Here is an 18,937-nt window from a genome sequence, read left to right as displayed (position 1 = left end):
GGCTCTCCTCTGCTAACTGTTTCTTTTGAATGCAGTAGATTTGAATTTGTTTTGGTTTTTGAATGTTTATGGATTTTTTTGTGTTTTTTGGTAATAATGAGCAATGATACAATAATGAAATAAACTCCTATGATTAAAATAATACTGAAACAATAATATTAATGCTGGAATTAATTTGCGAGACTATCAAAGGAATGTTTGTTCTGTTTTATGGCCAATATGCCTGGAAAACAAATTCATTACAATGTAAGATAAAAACCTGATTTTTGCTGTCCCAGTAGTTGAAAAAAATCTGCAAACTGCAAATTTTAATTTTTTTGAAAAAATTACTGTTCACGCGGCACTATAGCAGTCCGTACGGCGGCACTATTCACGCGGTACTGTTCACGCGGCACTGTAGCAGTCCGTACTGTAGTACTGTAGCAATCCGTACCGTACTTTTTAATCACCAAAATTTCTTCAATAAATCTGCCATAATTTCTCATGAATTTATTTCTTCAATTCTGCGCGATTAGATGCAAATAAGACCTCTGAATGAAGTCTTCCTGAAACCAAATATCACTGAATATTTCATCAGCTCAGATGGTAAACATTGAAGCAACTACGTCCTCCAATGGTGGCTGAAAACCCTAGTCTCCAGAGCAAAACCCTTTCAATTTCACAATGTCAAAATCAAATAGCCATGCTCTTCTTTCCAAACTCAACGCTATTTATCCTTTTTGCAAGTCGTACCCTAATCCTCTTAATTACAATTTTGCTTGTAATTTCATTTAATTTCACTTTGGGTGTCAAAAATGATTTTAATCATTAAATGGGCATTTAATTTTAATATTTCAATAGTCTGGCTCAGATAATTTAATTAAAAACATGGCCCCGTCTAATGATGAGTTGACCCTCAAGTTAAGTGATTATAATATAAAGTCACTTTATAACTTTATTATTAAATCACTTAATAATAAATGCTAAGTCATTCAAACTTGTCTAACTCCACGAATATTTTGAATTTAGCTATGCCGTCTGAAACTGGAGCTCACTAGTTGACCACCCATATGACCATGATGTTTGCTAAAAATAGCTGGGGTCCATCTCCAACTGCTAAAAATAGCCTGGCCAAGCCAAACTCAAAGCAAAACTCATCATAGACAAACTCTGGCAACCCAGAAGTGTACTTTGCTCTGTCCCCCGGAAGATCTCCATGCCAAGGTGACCCTCTATCCAATCCTACTAGCCTACGAGGGTCTCTGATAGGCTAATCACAAGCTAGAGTGATGTCTCTAGCTATAAGGGGACATCACATCCACTTGCATTTGCATCTTCCCCATTGTCTTCCTTTTCCAAATCAAATGTTAATCGCACATTTTGCTCTTTCAACTTTTGATGTTGCACTTCTATCCATTTGCTTGTATAGGCTAAGACTTGCTTCATCAAGTCTTTCAAATCCGTGACTTCTATCTCGCTCCAATTGATCTTTATTTCTTTATCTTCTTTTTTGTAGGTTGGTTGGAGACACTTGTCACTATCTTGTGCTTGATTGGCAACACTAAAGACTTTGCATTTCCGAATGAAATCAAGGGGTAGCCTGGAGTGCATCCTTCTTTTCACTTCAATATCATTTTGAGCATTCATCCAAAAGTCCTCCAACTGCCATATATGCATATGCTTCTTCCCTACAGCTTTCCTTATGTTATCATAAGGATCAAAGTTATCTCTATGAACATATGTCGTAAAGAATAGAGAGATAATTCTTCTTCGACACTTTTAGTTGCCATTGCAGAGGGGCAAACTTCTATGGAATCTCCAATTGAAATAGGGAAAGCAACACCAACTCCATGTTTATGTCTTTGTGCCTTGACATATGTGCTGCCAATTGCCTTACCACTTCAAGTAACACTACCCTATCTATCAAATAGCATGGTAACATGTAAGGAGGAGAAGGGCATCCTTGAATCCTTATGTAGGTGGACTCCAGGAATTGAATGAACCATCCACCAAATTGTTTGATCAATGCTTGTGCCACTGAAGACAACCGTCGATGAATCCCACTTTGAAGAATCAAACATCGAACTTAGTTCAATCGTGCAAAAGCCCCATCAACCCTAAGTTCCACAGAGGCCAAATCGTGAGTTTCATCCAAAAACAACCTCCAAGGCCGAAATTCAAACAATGAAGGCACAAATCGGACTAAAAACAAAATTGCAAGGTTAAAACTCAACAATCGGCCTATTGACCCGAATTGCAAAGTTGAGATTCAATAGTCGGCTTTTTTTTTGAGACCATGAGAAAATCGTGAAAAGTGAGCTAGTAGGCTGAAATATGTCCAAGTGGAAAGTCGCGAAAAGTTGGTTTTTTAACCGAAATTGAGACCAGGTAAAATCGCAAAGGGTAAAGAGTGACATGTTTAAGATTGCTCATTTTCCCTCCGTAGGCCGAAAAATGATAAAGGGGTTTTTAAACTCCCAAAGTCACTCAACAAGCCGAAAATAAAGAAGAATTTAAATCATTAATTTGCCTGAGTATTAAACAAGAGGCGATATCATTTTAAAAGCATATTCACACAAATTGGTCTATAAGCCCGAAATTTTAAGAAAGGGGCGATTTTAAAGAGCAAGTGAAAGCTTCAAAATCGGCCCGTAAGCTGAAAATAAACAAGAGAGGACCAATCATGCACTTTGGCTAATTAGGCTGAAAACTCCCAAAGGGGTCATAAGTCGAAAGAGGTAATAAGACACAAGACAAATTCGGCCTCGAAGGCCAAAATGTTAGATGAAGACCCCCAAAATCGTCCCAAGGTCAAAAGAAATGGTAAAGAGCCGAAAATGTTCAAAGCTAGCAATATCCTCTAACAGGCCAAGCCCTAAATCGCACAGAACTCCCCATTCGCCCAAAGTTTTGAAAGGGCATTTTAAGAATGTTCAAGTCCAAGTTCGCAATTTCACTTCAAAGGCCGTAAAACAACAAAGAGCCTAAGTTCATATTTTCACTCAATTTGGCTGAAAACTGAAGACCGGGTTTGCAAAGTCGGCTTTCAAGCCCAAAATGATAAAAAGGGAAAAACTTGCGAAGTAAGATTATAGGCCGAAATTGGCTAATAAACTAAAGTCAAGCGTTTGAGTGAGAGGAACAAAGCGCTCAATTCGCCCAAAGTGTCTGAGTTTCATCTAAGACAGAGGGGTGTATAATAAAGTCATGCAACACCATCTCTTAGGCCGAAAATGACAAAGAAAACTTCAAATTCGCGTAAAGGCTTCATAAGCCGAAAAACTTCAAAAGATCACAATCACGCAATTAGGCCTTTTAGGCCGAAAAGGAAAAGAGAAGACCAATTCGCATTTTCACCTTTTAGGCTGAAAAACGTTTAAGGACCCATTTCTATCAAAATGACCTTGGAAGCCGAAATTTAAAAAGAGAGCAAAGTCGTGCACTAAACCATCGGCCCAAAAAAGATCAAAATAAACAATCTCGCAAAAGGACTCCCAGGCCCGAATTTTGTCTAAGTAAGAGAGCAAATCAGGAGGAAGGACCAAACTTCATATTGGAGAAGAGGGGCATTTAGAGATAAAATTTAATATGATTGTTAATTTAATTTATTTAATTTTTCAAAATGATTAATCCGGAATGGAAATTGATTGTTTGCAGATCAACGAAGCCAAAGAGCCTTGATCACGACCAACGTCGAAGGAGGAAATACAGGAACACACCATAGAGCGCAACACACAGCACGGGGAAGCACGCCACCGGACCACAAAGTCGAAGTCCATAAATGAGATTGAAGACAAAGAAAACAGAGTGCTACAAAATGTGCATTCTCAGATATGCACAGTTGGATTTAATTCTAGACATTCTGTTTAAAGAACTGAAATTGTTTATTGTAAAAAACTACTTGTGGGTCCCGTTCAAGATATTTTGAAACAAAGGGGAAACAGGTCAGTTGTGGACAGTGGGGAAACAAGTCAGTTGTGGACAGTTATGTCTAGCTGCCAAATTGACCAAATTAAAGCCAAACAGTTGTAGGTAGTTGGAATTATGGTTGGGTGGATAACTCGGAATTGAGTTGGCATGGGTTAAAGTTGTCAGCTTCTGGAAGGCAAACCAGGGCACTGGATGCAATCAATCCTGGCCACCAATTCAAATTGTAAAATCTATAAAAGGCAGAGGCCTTTCTTTTGTAAAGGGTTAGATTATTGTCAGATTTTTAGACAGTTAGATTCTGGTTAGAGTTTTTGTAGGCAATTAGAATAGGTTAGAGTTTTGTAGAAGGTTAAACTTTAGTAGTAGCATAGAAATGCTGCAAAAAATTGTTGCAAGGGTAGTCAAAATCAATATATAAGCATTTAAGAATGGTGTTTGTTATCTTGGTTTTCTTCTATTTGTATGGTTTTCTTCAGCAATTTAGATAGATCTTTTTGGTATGCAAGTATTTGATGGATTCAGGCGCATACGATTGAGGATATTCTAATTGTGTGTCCTTGTGTATGGTTAGCCTGAGCCTTTAAATCGTGTTTAGTTCAATTGCAAATGTTTGTCTAAGCTGCGCCAAAATTGGGTGCTTGGCCATGCACCTGCGGTCTGAAAATCTTCTAAGTCCCCTTGAAGATTGCACCGTTCCTGCGAGGTTGTGAGTTATTTTGGCCAAGCAGGGATTAGTTATGTTGAATCCGTCTACCCGCATACCAATCTTGTTAATTTTAGGTTTCCTGAACCCTTCTCCTTTGCTTTTATTTCCCAATTCGAGAATCAGATGTTGACCAGCTTGTTGCGAAACATTAGTCCCCTTGTGCTCCCAGCAAAACACACCGACCGTTGAGTTATCCTACAATCAAGAACTGACATTTGGAACCTTGAGGTTGTCCCCTTTGATCAACTAAAACAACATTGGGGCTTCCTTATACAAGAGAGGATAGGATACTTGGCGAGAACATTCTATTATGCGTTGGTTGTATAGAGTCGTAGCGGTACGCGACTTTAGACGCATCAACACAGCCTTAAAGAGGTCTAATCTAACAAAAATAATCAAAGTTTGGCATAGATCAGACCTGTACCTAATTCTTTAGCAATCTGTATGTCATACTTACCTCTGATTTTTTATTTTGACCTTGAATTGATGCCCCTGATCAAAGGATGAGACTGAGAATACTCAGCAACTCTGTTGGTGCTGAAGTTGAGTGAACAAATTCGCCCTTCTTATAATAAATTCGCTGCACCCTAGGACGAATTCGCCAATGACACTAATTGTAATCACTGATTTTGCTCTTGAAATCCACTGTTAAAGAGGAAATTCGCTGATGATATGCTTAGATATGCTTCCTTACCGAGTAGATTTGTTGTCTTCTTGATGAATTTCGCTGCCAATGCTGATTGAATTCGTTGCTTTGCTGATCAGATTCGCTGGTAAGAGGAGTAAAATGAATTGAATTGATGATTGAAATAACTAAATGAATGCCTCTTTATAGACGCCTAAGGGGAAAGGGTGTCTCTTCCCAAGCAGGCTGACTTGGTTTAGTGAAATAAAATTTACACGTGGCCAACTTGATACTCATTTAACATAATTTTCATTTGAACTTATACCTCGGCACCAAAATTCATATTCGATTGATCTTCTTAATGAACATTAAAGAGGAAATTCGCTTCAATTCAGGAGCAATGGAAGTGCTTTTAAAGGAAGATCGCTCCAATTTGGAAGCAATGGAAATCAATTCAAATGAGCTTCGCTCCAATTTGAGAGCAATGGAACTACCTTTTAAAGGAAGATAGCTCCAATTTGGGAGCAATGGAAATCAATTCAAATGAGCTTCGCTCCAATTTGAGAGCAATGGAAGTCACTCAATAAGGTTCACTCTAATTCATGATCAATGGAAATGCATTTAAGAGGAGTTCGCTCCACATTCAAGGCAATGGAAGTGACTTCAAGAAGTTCGCTCCAAATCAGGAGCAATGGAAATCGATCCAAATTCAAGGCAATGGAAGTGACTTCAAGAAGTTCGCTCCAAATCAAGAGCAATGGAAATTGCTCCAAAATGGGAGCAACGGAAGTGCTTCAAGAAGTTCGCTCCAAATTCAAGGTAAAGGAAGTTTTCATGAGAAAAATTTGCTCCCGTGGAGGGGCAATGGAAATTTTCATGTACTTAACCAAATTTTGCTCTTGTAACCCACCTCTTAATGAAGTGTGATCAATCCTCTTGGATGACGAAGGAAACTTTGCATAGCAAACTAGGTTTTCTCTAAGGGACTCCTCCATCAAACTTCCTTCATCTTGTTTAACTTGACCTTTTCCATTCAATGGTTTGCCATCGTAAGCCTTGATCAATCAGATTGATGATGACACTTAACCCTACTTATTCAAGTTTACAAGAGAGATACTATGCTAAGAGACACAAAGGCTTGAAGAAAAAGAGGGGGTTCCCATTTTGATGGGGTGATGTTGTGAAATGGTCACAACAAGACCATCAACAAATTTTTCTGGGTTGTTTAAAAAAAAATTTGGGTTTTTCACAAACTCTTTTGGGTCTCTGTAAGAATTTTCTGGTCATCTGAAATCCGTACATTGGGATTCATGCCCAAAAATTCACTTTTCTACTTCAAAATCAGTGCAAGCTTTCTGCCTTAGTTTCATTCTTAAAACATCATGTTCACGTGATTTCACGTGTTGAACAACTCTTGCCTTGATATTCGTGTGGTCATTTGGTCGACCAACTTTGACCTCAATTTTTCAGTGATGGCATCTCTGACGAATATTTTGCTCGAGGGGAGTCAGAAATTCTAATACCTTGAAGCAGCGGATGCTCACAATTTTTTAGTATCGTGTCATCAATTAGTTGCTCCTTGGAAAGGTCTCTCATCCCACCGCAGTCAGTCCTGATCAAACAAAGTTTGATGGACAAAATCGTGAAGTTGTCATGCTCATAAGCTCTCAATGACCGACGATCAGCTTCCTCAGATACCTACCCGCAAAACAATTGTCGAGATATGGGAGCATCTCAAGATGCTCCATGAGACATCTGATAAGAGAAAAGCCTTCTTTCTGAAAAATACGCTCTTCTCTATTGTCATGGATGAGCGCAAATCCCTTCATGAGCATCTCAATCGGAACAAGAACGTCTGTGACCAATTAGAAGCCAAGGGCAGCATATGGAGGAGGACATGGTCATTATCACTTTGAAGAGTTTGCCAAAGTCCTACGAGCATTTTGTCAAAACACTCATAATCACCTCAACTGGTGTTGATCTGAAGTTCGTTAATCTCTACACTAAACTTCTACAACAAGATCAACAGTACAACAGCAAGAGTAGATCATCCTCTACAAAACAAGCATTTGCAGCCAAGGATCATCCTCTACTCTGTCATCAGAAGGCTGAAAGAAGAAAAGTGTTCAGTGCAATTACTACCATAAACTTGGTCATATGAAATTGGAGTGTCGTAAACGCTTGGCTGCACAGGCTAAACAAAGTGGTTCACAGCCTAAAGCAAATGTAGCAGAGCACACTGAGTAGAGTGAGTCAGTCTTTTACGCCTTCATGGCTAAAAGACCTGCAAACCATGTGAGATCTTTTGCCTGGAATATCGATTCCGGTGCCTCACGCCATTTCACTCATCATCGGGATTTGGTTCACTAATTTTCAGCCTTACTCAGATTCAGTTATCTTTGGAGGAGGGGAACAGCACACCGTTGTTGGAAAGGGCAATGTGTAGTTTCAGTCTGGAGGGAGGAAATTGCTTTTCCTCAACATGTACCATATTTTAGGAAAGGAACTCAACCTTCTCTCAGTCAGTCAAATTCTAAGACATTCTCCTCGACCTGACATGACCTTCAGATCACATCAGTGCAATATCAATGATCGGGAGACTCAATCTACAGTTGTCGTGGGTCTTGAGGATCATGGTCTATTCAGACTACTTGATTCTGGTGATTCTCAAGAGCTTGCCATGGCAACCAAGCGCTCCTCTGTTAGGACACTCTGGCATCAAGGTTATGGGCACTTAAATGTCCACTATCTTTCTCAACTTGTTCAGGAAGATCTTGTCATCGAAATGCCAGAGTTCCAGACCCAAAACTTCCGAGTTTGCAAAGCATGTCAAGCTGGGAAGCAACATCAGACTCGGTTTTCAAATGGTGACTCTTGGAGAGATTCTAAGGTACTACAACTGGTCCATGCTGATATTTATGGATTTATGGCTACTCTATTTGTTACTAGGTCTAGGTATTTTTTACTTTTTGTTGATGATTTCAGTCGAAAGATGTGGGTGTATTTTCTTCAACAGAAATCAGAGGTGTTTGTTGCGTTTCAAAAGTTCAAAGCATTAGCAGAAAAAGAGTCTAGCCAACATATTGTTACTCTTTGGTCTAATAATGGGGAAGAATTTTTGTTGTTCTGCATTCTCCCATTTCTGTGAACATGGCATCAAGCGCCAACTCACTACACCTTACACCCCTCAAAAAAATGGTGTCGTTGAGCAGAGAAACCACACGATTACCCAAATGGCCCAGTCTATGCTTGAACACAAGAGTGTTCCAAAGAAGTTTTGGGCTGAAGCAGTTAACACTGTAGTTTATCTTCTAAATCCGTCTCCTACAATGGCTGTGAAGAAGACTCCAGAAGAGGCCTGGTCAGGCTGCAAGCCCAAAATTAGTCACATGAAGGTTTTTGGTTACACTACTTTTGTTTGGATCCCTAATGCTAAGCGCCCTAAGTTGAAAGCCAAGAGCCAAAAACTCATGCTCACCAGCTATAGTGATACTCACAAAACCTATTGACTTGTTAACATTGAGAGATAGTCTCATCTTCAGTCGTGATGTGGTTTTGATGAGGAACAAGGGCCATTTCAGCTCTCTCCTCCAATTGTGGTTTCAGAGGATCAGCCATTGAAGGCTTCAGACTTGGGTGTTCGTCTTCCATTAGGTCCACGTAATGGGAGGGCTCCAACTCCTACACCTACACCAGTTCCTTCTCTTGCAGGATCACCTAGACACGTAGTTGCACCACTTGATTTTGCTCGAGATTCATCCGATCTTCTGTTTGATGAACCTGATCCTGTTGCACTTCCTGCATCTGATATTGGCACTTCTACTCTCCGGCCTAAATGGTGGACTAAGACAATTGCTGATCTTCATGATGATGAACTCATCGAGGGTAGAATTGCTTGGAAGACGATCAAACATCCTGATTATGTCAATTTTGCTCTCATGGCCAACATTCACAGTGTTTATGAACCTCAAACATACATAGAGGCGAAAGGGATACCTGAGTAGGAACAAGCTATGGCAATCAAGCACCAAAGCTCATTGAAAAATAACACTTAGGTTCTGTCAAATTTTCCTCCAGGGAAGAAACCCATTGGATGCAAATGGGTCAATAAAGTCAAATACAAGGCTGATGGTACTTTGGATAAGTACAAGGCTCGTCTCGTTGCCAAAGGCTTCTCTCAGCATGAAGGAATTGATTACAAGGAGACCTTTGCTCCGACAGCAAAGATGAGCACCATTAGATTAGTCCTAGCCATGGCAGCTCAGTGTGGCTAGAAGGTCCAGCAGATGGAGGTCAAGAGTGCCTTCCTAAATGGTGAGTTACAAGAAGAGGTCTACATGACGCAACCTCTTGGATTCAAGGTTGCCAGAAAAGAACACCAGGTGCTCAAACTGGTGAAAGCACTCTATGGCCTGAAACAGCGTCCTCGGGCATGGTACATGAAAATTGATAAATACCTCATAGATCAACGTTTCCAGAGGAGTCCTGACTCAAATCTATATATCAAGACTACTGGTAGCGATATCATCCTTCTAGTTATATATGTTGATGATCTGATCATCATTGGCAGTTCAACATCTTTGATTCATGGAATCAAGCATAATTTATGCTAGTCTTTTGACATGAACGACCTTGGGCTTCTGCACTACTACCTAGGTGTTGAAGTTTGGCAGCAGTCTCATGGCATCTTCATCTCTCAGTCCAAATATGCTAGAGCTCTGCTAGACAAGCTTCGAATGCAGGACTGTAAACCTAATCTACACCTATGGAGAAAGGCCTGAAGTTGTCAGCAAAATCCGGTTCTCCAGTTGAGAATGAATCCGATTTCAGGCAACTAGCGGGCAGTTTAACATATCTCACCTCCACTAGACCTGATCTGCGCTATGTAGTGAGTTACATATCCCACTTCATGACAACTACATCAAATCTTTGAGTTGCAGTGAGGTGGATTTTTGTGCTATGTCAAGGGCACTTCAGACTTTGGTATCCTTTATGGACGGACCAAAGATCCCAGACTCATCGGTTTCACAAATTTGGATTGGGCACGCTTTGTTGATGATAGAAAGTCCACATCTAGGTATGTCTTCAGTTTGGGCACAGGTGTTGTCACTTGGACTAGTAAGAAGCAGTAAGTCGTAGGTCTTTCCTCGATCGAAGCTAAATATCGAGGAACAGTCAAAGCAGCTTGTGAGGCAATTTGGCTTCGAAGGATGCTTTCAAACATCTAGTTGTTCAAGCAGGTCCTACACGCCTCTTCTGTGACAATCAAGGGGTGTTGAAACTTGCAAAAAATCTAGTCTTCCATGAGCGAACCAAGCATGTCGAGCTTCATTGTCACTTTATCCGCAAGCTGGCTGAAGATGGATCACTGGATTTGTAGTATGTTCCTACTGGGGACCAGACTGCAGATATCCTCACCAAGTCCCTACATCCAGATAAATTTGTTAAATTCAAGGGGCTAGTTGGTGTAGTAGACAGATTGACCATTAAGGAGGGTGTTAGAATAATATCTTTATTCAATTATTTAATGGTCAATATTGTAATATATTGTAAATATTAGTAGTTTCTAATTTTGCATTTGTTATCATTTATTTCTTATTAAAAACATCGATCTCTTGTAATCTATATAATGATCTTTCGATCATTCATTAATACATTCAACTTTTACCAATTACTATCGTTATATGGAAGTTATAGGTGTTGGTAGAAAATTTTGTACACCTACAAAGGTGTGCAAAATTATGTTTTCAGCCACAGTGTGTGAGTTTAGAACTCTCCTAATTCTAAGGGAAGGCTCCCCCTTTCCTACTATTATTGTAGGGGAGGAAATTTGCCCCCTCCAAGATGATGAATCTTTGAAGGCAAATCAGTCCACCGCTACCTCTTCGAACTGGCGCTAAGGTGAGCCAGGGGATAACAAATAACTAACCTAACTAGCACAGAATTATAATGTAGGAACAAAAAATATACAAAAACTGAGTTTACAGAATAATACAAAATCAAAAGCGGATTATACCTTCCAACCGAGGAGCTCTAGGCTTTTGGACTCCAGCGCAAGGTGCAGACGGTAGCACGACACGCTATCGTATGTACAACCCGCGGACAGAGAAGTCTCAAAATCCGACTCTATACACAGTTTCCTGCACGTGGAACCTGTATGTCACCTACACACAAGATGAGGAAAATTGTTGGGGTTGTATAGAGGCATGCATCAGTCAGACCCCTGTTTAGGTGTTTCCACTACCACGAAAACTTGGTAAATTGGAAAATTAGAAAATTGGTAAATTGGAAAATTGGAAATATGCAAATAGAAACTATGCTACGCTTAATGGAAGCAAACCCCTATTGCATGCATTAAATATTGGAAATATTGGAAGTGTGAAAAATAATGAATGCACCTAGATAATAGATACCATCAACAATGCAAAGGACTCATTGCATGTGAAAAAAATAGATAAAAGAGAAGACAAGGCATGAAGCCAAACCCCTCTTTGTTGAAGATACGAGCGTGACGAAGCCCGCAATAGTGTTTGTTGGTAAGAGCCACCACAAGATGGTTGTAGCTTGATATTGGTAGAGTGCAAGTCCAAGAGCATGAAGAGAGCAGTATGATCTCAAGAGTGCAATAAGAGCCAAGAGCCAAGAACCCAAGATGGGAACCCTTCAAAATGAGCTAGGAAGGGTTCTTAAACTCGGAAGAGACGCAAAGAGCCGTTATGGCGAAACGCGAGCCAAAGGACACGTGTCGGCCAGCGTCCAACTCTCTGTCAAATTCGAGATTCTGCCAGCTTTTCGGGACGTTAGCACGACATGCAGGCGTCCCCGCATCGCGCTTACGTCCATCCACAACTAGGCCTAATGGGGGTTTCTAGGCATTTCGAGGCACTTTGTCTTTTGAGCTCAAGATGCAAAAATAATATAATTTTGCTCATAGATTTGTCATAAATGCACTAGGTGCCATGCGTAAGTGTCATAAATGCACTAGGCACAATTTAGGACACTACAACTACAAATTAACCATAATACATAAACACTAATCTAACTTGGGTGGGACAACATCCTCTTCTCTTTTTCAGAAAAGATGATATTCTTCTCTTTTTAGAAAAGATGATATTCTTCTCTTTTCAGAAAAGACGCTACAACTAGAGTAACAAATACAGAATTTTAAGAAATTTCAAGAACTACAAAGATGCTTACATGAGAAAAGCAAAGTTTCCATTAAAGCGCAAAGTCTTTTGTCACTTCCCCCAAGACGGGAATATACAAGCAAAGTTCAAAGCCTTCACTTGTCTATTGTCCTATCTACCTTTTAGAATGATTAGTATGACAACAATGTACAACTTACAATAACTCAAAGTCTATTGATATGGTGTACCTCTAGACTACTATAAATAGGAACACCTACAAGCACAATCTTGTAACCCCTCTCTATTATGAAACTTAACTATATTAACTTAATCCTCAATATTTGCAGCACAAAGTCTACAAGAAATTAGATTAAAGCTCCTTTTAACAACTCACTAGAATCTCAAGTATATGCAGAAAAGTATATCACTGTGACATAAGAACACAATGGATATATGAACAAAGCCTCAACACAAAGTCTGAAAACTCAAGTGTTCTCCTTATATTACTTGAAAGTCAAATTTACAAATATAAAACACAAAGTTTTTATGGCTGTAAATTTCTACAAAGTTTTCTTACTTGCCAAAAAGATAGAAATTACATAAAACATCCTCCAATATATATAGGAGAGGAGCTAAGAGAAAAAAGTGGGAGAAGTCCAACTAACTACAACTAACTATGACATTCCAAATTGCAATCCTATTGTCTTTCAACTTGTAATTTATTTACATGTAATTACAAGTTACAAGAATACATGTAATATGACTCCTTGCAATTACATCTTTTGACATTACATGTAATTTGTCAAAAGGAAATTACAATTGCATAATTGAAACTAATCTAAGTGTCCAAGACACGACTCTATTTACATCATCCTCTGTCTAAGAGGTCTTCATGCTGCTACAAGATGCTGGAACTTTAAGTATTCGAGATCGATGAAAGTATTTGTCCAGGAACATCAACTTGGATCATTGATAGTTCTTATGTCCTTTGCCAATGAACTCCAACCTCATCTTCTTGCTTGGGATAATACTGATTCTTCAGGAGCTGTACATATGACATTGTACTCTTTTCAATTTACATCACTACTATCATCAACATATGACAACACTGGCTTTTGCTTGCTATCTTTACATGCATTAAGACCCCTTGCAATCGGGTCTTTGGGGCCTAATTAAAAGTGACCAAAGTGTTTAACATTCTTGCAATATCAGCTTGCAATCAGGTTTTGGAGGCCCGATTACAAGTAAAAGAAACTTGCAATAAAGGAGACTAGGTTGCATGCTTGCAATCAGGTTTCTAAGACCCTACTACAGGTAACTTGTAATCAGGTTTCTAAGACCCTACTGCAAGTAAAGTTAACTTGCAGTTTGAGCAAAAAGTTCCCACTTACAGTGACATCCAAAAGTTCCTACTTGCAAAGAGGAACTCAAAACCCAAAATTACACAAAAAGCTAGGAAAATGAAAGCAAAAACCAACCAAAACTTGGACAAAGATGAGAAACACACCCGCTGATAATTTGACAATAACAAATATGAGTTTTAAACTTCATAAAACGTGCTTTAGAGAAAAAAAATACAAATTTTGGGTAAAAATTTTTAGGGGTTGTCAATTTTTTGAAAGTTCAAAAATTGAGACAACAATAGGGATGTAGAAAATGAGACCAAATAGATTTTCAGTTTGCTTTTTTCATGCTTTTTGAAATATAAAAGGGAAAGAGATCACAGGAGCAAAGAATGAGTCAAGTTAGAAAAGATATTGAACGATTTGAATTGTGCATTTATTGCATTTATCCCAAAATGCAGTGATCCAAGAACCTTTGCTGATTACAAGCCCATATCCCTTTTGAACATAATATATATAATTGATCTAGTTTTAAAAATTCTGTAAGAAGATTTTTTATCTATAATCATGAAAAATTGAATATCTGAAGTTTCTTCTAATTTATGTAAGAACTAAAGCATGCGTCAAAAAAATTCATCTCTTCGATCCATTTCAGAGATGGATATGCTCTTCAAATGATATTCTTCATAGACATCTTGTTGCAAATCTAAAGATTTATTTTCATACAACTTATTCCTTACAGTATTGAATATGAAATTATTTTAACTACTGCACTGAAGTGATGGTTCCGTGAAATTACCTAATGCAGTGCACCAAAGGCCTGCAAGTGCATCAAGATACTTCTTCCCATGAATATCATATACAAAAACACCCTGCATACAATTTGGTGAACGTCTCTTATCAGTATATGTCTTATATTTTCACCTACACAATGCCAACATTTATATGAATACACTCAAATAAGATTCTTTCAACACGTATCCACAAGGTCCATTGTAACTGGCCCACATAACCAAAACTAATCACATACATTCCTTTCAAATACAAAGGGTTCTAGTCAAAAATTCCTATGTTTTCTGCCAATAACCTCAAAGTAGTTAAGATCATTCCTCTAGGGTAACCCTTGAAAGAATATCTCATCAATGTTCCATCCTTTTATTCTGTTTGACCAATTTTCATTATGGCCTTAATGTGCTTCAAACTTCTTGATAGATTTCCCAGAGAGTAGTACATTGACAGATATTCTCTAGTATCATGTCTCTTTTCTGTGGTGCATTTCTAGCCCTCCCAGATTGAAGACTTTACAGAATCATGATTCTTCCTAGCAAGCATTTCCCATCACATATGCTTCCAAATTTCATCTAATCCTTGAATTCTGTGCTCTACTCAAGCGTTATTTGCTTTCATTTAATATAGTTACTTTATTTTCAAAAAACAATTTCTGTCCTGAAATGGTTTTGCTTTCCCTTCAAGGTGTTCTCATTGCTCTATCATCAATCTCTTTAATCATGTATTTTTAGATTTTCAGTTTCATTAGGATTTGTTATCAGCCCAGTATTCCATTTCTGGAGAACTCACAGTCCATAGTTAGCCAAACCTCAAGTTACATATTTCATAAACAAAACACAGGTAAGGAACAAGATGAAATCAAAAAACTCAAATATTAATTGGGGCCCAAGAAAACTCTATTGCACGTGTTTGGTTGCCACAGAATAAATGTAGTCTACTATTATAGAAAAGGATCATTGTAGCAGCCAAATAGTAGAAACTTGAATGTATATTTGCCCTGTTGACAAAAAGGCGTTGGAAGCATTCCTTCAATGCATATTAATTAAAACATTGGAATTTAAATGGAAAAGTATCAACAGTCAATAGACAAAAGAATACAAAATTGTTGAGAGTTTGATTTCAAAAGAACATATTCAATAATAGTTAGAAGGATTGATTAGTTAATAGCCCAGCTTCTACCAAATACCAAGAAAATAGAGCAAACATAACAGCTCAATTTTGTACAAATGATGAATGGGTAAGTATAGAGCCTCCATGAATTAGAGACAACATTGAAACAATTATTGTAAATCGGTTCCTTTGATAGCAAGTGAAAGTAAAATAACGAAGCTATCACGATGGATAGGACTGTTGTGCACAAAGGATATTTAATCAAATGACCTATGTAGCAGCTCAGTGTTGAGCATGCTCAATATTTGTTTAAAACCCAAAAGCATTTAGCTTTTGATCAGATGTCTTGCAAAGCACATGCAAGATCGCAAACCCATCCTAAAGCTGAATATCTAGATAAAAGCAGATCTACTATAAACTCTTTATGTAAAGTTGACAAATAAACCATAGTAGCAAAAATCATTTGGGGAAAAAATCGGCAAACCAAAGTATAAGATATTTTGAAAAAACCAGGAAAAAATAGGATTTAAAAAAACACATAGAAAAAGAAACAAACACTATTTTTTTAAGTAACTTGAGGGAATTTCCATAGCATAGAGATATAAAGAGCAAATAAAATATAGTTTAACCCATGAATTGTAGAAAATAATTGTTTGTTGTTTATATTCATATTGCTGATTACATAGGCAAATATTCAGTTAACTTTTTAAGAGGGCAGTCACCAAATACATCAAATAGTTGTCTAAGTCTGACATCAAATATTAACTAAGTCTATGAAGTAACTGAGATCAAAAGTTAACAGACAAATAGTAAAAGTGGAAGACATTTTGGAGTGATCCAAGAATTTCATTGTGATTGAGGCAAGGGGTTTTGCAGGGTTAATTCAATATTTTAGAAAGCTTATCAAATCATATTCTGCAATCTCGATGCTATCATAGCAACAAAAATCGTTTGGGGAAAAAATCAGCAAACCAAAAGTATAAGATTATTTGAAAAAAATGGATAAAAAATTGGATTTTAAAAAATCGTAAAAAATTGTAAAAAAAATAGATACAAACTACTTTTTTTTTAAACTTTCCATAGCATATAGAGATATAGAGAGTAAATAAAATAGAGTTTAACCCATGAATTGTAGAAAATAGATTTTTGTTGTTTTCCATATTGTCGATTGCATAGGCAAGTATTCATTAAACTTTTTAAAAGGGCAGCCACTAAATACACCAAATAGTCGTCCAAGTTAGAGATCAAAGATTAGCTAAGCCTATGAAGTAGCTGAGATCAAAACTTATCAGACAGAGATCCAGCTACTGTTAGGGATTTAGTAAAAGTGGAAGCCATTTTGAAGTGATCCAAGACTCTCATTGTGATTGAGGCAAGGAGTTTTCTAGGGGTAGTTTAATATTTGAGAAAGCTTATCAAATCATATTCCACAGTTGCATTGCTTTATATTCCCTGATGGCAATTGGTAGGTCTTTTATATGCGGTAGAATTCAACAAAAGGCATTCGTTTAGCTGAAGTAAAAGATTAGCAAGCCACTGGTTTTGGCAATACCTAGCTTGCAATTACTATTTTAGGTAGAGACAAATTTTAATGAATATGTGTTGGAGGCTCTTTTATTACAACTATGTAAGCTTGTTTGTTGTTATTCAGATTTATTTCATGGAGGACTTTGGATATATTACTCACATAATGAATTGTATGTCTTTGTTTGAGCAAAAATTAACTATATTAATTATAAATTAAAAATCATATATCTATATCTATATATATTATACATGTCTTTGGACGTTTAGTGTTGTGGTAGAAACACTCCATTGGTGAGGCAGCCACCAAGGTTCAAACCCCTACTAGGCTATTGAGCTCACGATCTTTCTGCCTTTGTTGGGTCATTAAGCTTGTTGGTTTGAACAAGTGAAGTGTGGGGAATGATGAAACCCCCGAAAATGGACAAAATAAAAAACTTTTCCAATGTTGATTCCACATTGACTCTGATTCTGTCTCGGATCAACCCTATTTCTAAGCAATTCAGTAATTTCACAAGTTTTCCTAGGGTTTTGCAAGTTTTACAATGATTTTTTTTTTAATTTTTGCCATTTTTGGGGGGGGGTTTAACATGATTTTAACATGAATTAAATGCAAAAAATATTGAAAATTGGGTCAATGATTGGTCAACAATTTTTTCGGGGAATTAATTGGCTGGCCCAAGGATTCAGGATTAATCAAGTATAATTGTGATCTTTTGCTAACTATTGCTTATATGGAACTAACATCAGAAAAAAAATTAGAGCACACCAACAGAATCATTCAACTCACAACATGCTTTTAGTTATTAGAATACGATTAAAACTATAACAAGAATCTATCAAAAATAGATCATAAAACATCTTGCATTCAACAAACCATTTCTTAATTCCTTAAATCAAATTGAAGTTAAAGCATTACAGATCAAATAGTAAAGAAAATCTAATAGCTGCCACCAATTCTCACAAGTGGTCCTTTTCTCAGTCAAACTAATGTACAAATCACACATACTCCTTTAAAGTGGTACCTGAATTAAAATAATAAATGTCTTTCAAGAGCAAATTGTTTGCACAATCGTCATTTTGAATGCTAAAGAATGTTTAATGCTTAGCTACAAAACTGTTTATATTCATAAAAGATGATAGTAGCAATCTTTTTACAATAAATTCTAAAATAGATCATCATCTATTTATTCATAAACTAAACTTGTCATTTTCCTAACTTCAGCTGCAAGTGGTTGAGTTGTTGAACAAAACTCCAACAATGCCTTGTTTGTTATGACACAAACATAACCTATGTACCCCATGCAAGTGTTCCCTATATATTTTGACCCATCCCACTAGGGTACATTTTGTGTACATTAAGGTGGGTAGGAAACGACCCTGTTGTGACATTTGACTCCCACTTTTTGCTTTGCTTTAGTGTTTTTCTTGGCAATAGTTTCTTAGTTGTTAACCTTTACTTATGAGTGGAGGTTGCTTCTGTCAGTCCAGGATGAGGAGTTGAGTTCAGGTTGCTAGGAGATGCCAAAGTGGCAAAGTTGCAAATGTTGTCAAGAAGCAAGAAGTTGTCAAGTCACAAGGAAAGAGGTTAAGTTACCAGGGTTTGTCATGGTTAGTGTGTCTAGATGAGATCAAGTAACCTAGCGATCAATGAAAGTTTAATGGACAAGATTGTCTAGGTGAGCAAGTCATTTGACATTTTGTGCAAACTAGGCTAGATGTTGCGCCCTAGGAAGTGTGACCCTCAAGCTTACAAAATTGCCTTCCAAGGATGAAATGCATCCAAATAGAAAAGAATGAAGAC

General features: G+C 37.6%; 1 protein-coding gene across 2 annotated transcripts in view; it reads right to left on the bottom strand.

Moving 5' to 3' along the window:
* The window catches only part of LOC131065989 (gamma aminobutyrate transaminase 1, mitochondrial), a 210,430-nt gene that overhangs the window by 147,427 nt on the left and 44,066 nt on the right, over window positions 1-18,937 (bottom strand). For both annotated transcript variants that reach the window (XM_058000646.2, XM_058000647.2), the window contains one exon: window positions 14,510-14,582. In XM_058000646.2, the coding sequence (XP_057856629.2) occupies window positions 14,510-14,582 (73 nt within the window). The remainder of the gene's footprint in view (window positions 1-14,509; window positions 14,583-18,937) is intronic.

This window comes from Cryptomeria japonica, chromosome 3 (assembly GCF_030272615.1).
Source record: "Cryptomeria japonica chromosome 3, Sugi_1.0, whole genome shotgun sequence".
NCBI classification, from domain to species: Eukaryota; Viridiplantae; Streptophyta; class Pinopsida; order Cupressales; family Cupressaceae; genus Cryptomeria; species Cryptomeria japonica.
The sequence above is the reverse complement of the archived record's forward strand: the minus strand, read 5'-3'. Positions and strand labels throughout refer to the sequence as shown.